Source organism: Eurypyga helias, unplaced genomic scaffold (genome assembly GCF_000690775.1).
Source record: "Eurypyga helias isolate BGI_N326 unplaced genomic scaffold, ASM69077v1 scaffold23105, whole genome shotgun sequence".
Lineage (NCBI taxonomy): Eukaryota > Metazoa > Chordata > Aves > Eurypygiformes > Eurypygidae > Eurypyga > Eurypyga helias.
Genome location: NW_010253694.1, coordinates 5,085 through 8,317, shown reverse-complemented (window position 1 = coordinate 8,317; position 3,233 = coordinate 5,085). Strand labels below are relative to the sequence as shown.

General features: G+C 56.0%; 1 protein-coding gene across 1 annotated transcript; it reads left to right on the top strand.

The window, feature by feature from the left end:
• Positions 1–2,791: 2,791 nt before the first annotated feature.
• LOC104510490 (twist-related protein 2-like) lies at positions 2,792–3,229 on the top strand (the record flags this gene model as incomplete). Its single annotated transcript, XM_010152753.1, has 1 exon — positions 2,792–3,229. A coding segment is annotated over exon 1 (438 nt), but the record flags the coding sequence as incomplete, so codon positions are not given.
• Positions 3,230–3,233: the final 4 nt, after the last annotated feature.

Below are 3,233 nucleotides of genomic sequence, written 5' to 3'. Positions count from 1 at the left end.
TAGCCACGGCTGGGAGCTGGCAGAGAGCCAGATTCGAAAAATCCCTTAGAAGATGCTCCAAAAGAGGGTTTTTTTTCCCCCTCAGACCTGCTGGGATGGCGCCCGATGCCTTTGCTCCTTCCTCCCTCCCGGAGCTGCCGGCAGAGCGTCGCTCGGCGCTTCGCTCACACCGACAGTGACCGATATCGGATGCTCATAGGATGCTCATAGCGCAGAGAGACAATAGATCACAGCGGCCTGGGAAAGCGGGAAAACAAAGGGCGAGGGGAAAAAAAAATCCCACCGGGGAGGGCAGGGTTGAGGCAGGATCCAGGGGCCTCCCATCCCGCGCTTGGAGGAGCTGGCTCCGCTCTGCCAGTCGGCACCCGCCGCGGCACGGGCTGGTGCCCCGGGACTGATTTATTACCATTTTTTATTATTATTGTTTTCCTTTTATTTTTGGCTTATGGTTTCGGAGGAGGGAAGTTGGGTATTGTTGCCGATATCCTTGAGCAAAAGGAGGAACACAATGAGCTTTGATCCGGGGGAAGGATCAGCTGAGCGCCCCGAACCGCTCGAGCCGGCTCGTTTACCCGGATTTCGATGTTTTTTGTGGCAAAAGTAGGGTGGTTTTTCTTTTCCCCTTAAACATTTCAATTTGCTCTTTCAGTGAGTGTTTTTTGGGAAGGATATTAGTATCAACTTTTCATGGAAAGGTCATGAGTCACCAAACTGGTTTCAATAACTCTGCTTTTCCAGCTAGCTGGGGGTTTTATAGTGCTTGTTTTGACAGATCAGGGAAAATTTCAGACCCTAAATATGCAGGAAAAAAAAAAAAGCCTGGTGAGAAGCCACCAGATGGAAGATTTGAATTCCCACCATGTCCCAGCCCCTCTCCCCACCTGCCCTCCTCTCCCACCCTCTCCCTACTCCCATCCATCTTTCCCGAGCAGCTTTTTTTCGATTTAGGTGGGAAACGGCCCCGGCGCTGGGGTGTCCTCAGGAGATCTGAGCCTGGGAGATGGTTTCCAGGGCTCCTGCAGAGCCGGGAAAGGAGGGAAAGGTGAAAAAAAAGAAAGCAAGGACATTACCAAAGCACACGCGGGCGGAGAGCGAGGGAGCGGGCATCCATCGCCGGGAAAAACAAGGGCTGAGGCGCGCCCATGGCTGCAGGGAGGACCTCAAACGGGACCTCTTTTGCGGGGTCATGGACTCACCAGGTGGTTTGGGCCGGAGGGGTTGGTGCCGGCCCTTGCAGGGAGGCGGGGGGGAGCCCGCGGTACAGCTCAGGCAGGTAGCACTGACAAGAGGAGAATGTTAATGTGTTCTGCACAGCCAGACGAGAAAGGAAGGTCGTTGCCGATGGAAAGGACTTTCTCCTGCAGCCTCCTGGTGATGCTCAGCCCGAGCTGCCGCATCCCCGGCACCGCCAGCCTGGGGGTCGTTGGAGCAGGACGCTGTTGGGAAAATGCATCCTGTATGGGGACTTGTTGGGTGCTACAGAAGGGAGCTAATTAAAAACTATTTATACAGAGACAGGCATATGTCAACAATCTAAGCTCCATTGATACTATTTTAATTATTTTGGTGGATTATGGATACTGTGTCAATCTATATTGTTCCCATATTACCCCTTTATGCTCTCATCGTAAGACGGAATAACAAAGCAGGATTCAGCAAGGGTTGTGGAGCTCTGCTGGGGATGGATCCCACTCTCCCAAGGAACATCGTGCCAAGACTTCAGTGTCCCTCCAAGACACGGGGTGAGAACTCCTGATGCCCAGAGCCGGGAGCAATGCCAGGAGAGCGCAATGAGCAGAGGCAGCTTGGACGGGGTCAAGAGACCCCGGAGAAGAAACACCTTGGAGAGGCGGAGGGGGCACAGGCAGGAGATGGGGAGGTTATAGAGGTTCCCAAAGGTGTAGGAGCTCTTTGGGAATGGCTGGATGTGGGAGGATGGTGGGCCACCAGTGGATTCCAGTTTCATGAGCTGATTGTACTGGTGTGATAACAGAGGGACCTGTGCAGAATGTTTTATGGCTGGCTGGAGGGATGGATGGATGGATGGATGGATGGATGGATGGATGGATGGATGGATGGATGGACGAATGGACGGATGGACAGATGGATGGATGGACGGAGATGGATGGAGGGACAGATGGATGGATGGACGGATGGATGCCTATCACTCTTGCTTCTTCCTTTAGACTCAGAGAATACCTTGTATTGCCCATCAAGACACCTATTTCCATTTCCACTGGAATCAATCATAGATAAAACCTCCCATTCCAAAATGGACAAGTGAACATTTCCGGCTGGCTTCCGCAGGGTCAACGGGGCTTAAAAGGTTCTAAAAAGCCTGCCCTGGACTCCATGGTGGGTGCTCCCATCAGCGTAGGCAACGTCCCCTGACATCCAGGCAGGCGGGAGCATCTGTGCCGGAGGGCTTGAGGGTGTCGGTGGAGGCGGGAGGGAGGAAATCTGGAACCCATAAGCTCCACTGATGTTTGCGTTACCTTGCACGGCTGCATTGGTCTGTGCCTGGTCCGCCCACGGCCCTCCTCGCCCTATCAGCAAGAGCCATTCCCCAGTTATCCGAACGCCCTCCTCTCCGTAGCCCAAAGGAAAAACCAACCCAGTTCCTTGGAGGGCTCCGCAAGGCTTGGGAAATCTGGGGAGGCTGAAGGGTGGATGCTCCAAGGCTGCACCTCTTGAGCGGGCGCTGGTTCCTCTCCAAACCGCCTCGCCGATGCGCTGCGCCCGTCGCGTCTCGTGAGACCCCGCAGCCCTTCACCCCCAAGGTGCCGAGAAGATGAAGGAGGAAAGCCTGTGCCCGGACTCCCCCGAAGGCAGCCTGGTCACCAGCGAGGAGGAAGGCGAGCGGCTGCACAAGAAATGCCTCCGCAAGCGTGGCCAGGGGGGCAAGGCGCCGGAGGACCGCGGGGCTCCCTCGCCGCAGGGCAAGCGGAGCAAGCGCAGCCCCGTCCCTCAGTCCTTCGAGGACGTGCACACGCAGCGCGTCATCGCCAACGTGCGGGAGCGCCAGCGGACCCAGTCGCTCAACGACGCCTTCGCGGAGCTGCGGAAGATCATCCCGACGCTGCCCTCCGACAAGCTGAGCAAGATCCAAACCCTCAAGCTGGCCGCCCGCTACATAGACTTCTTGTACCAGGTGCTGCAGAGCGATGAGCTGGACCACAAGATCACCAGTTGCAACTACCTGGCCCACGAGAGGCTCAGCTACGCCTTCTCCG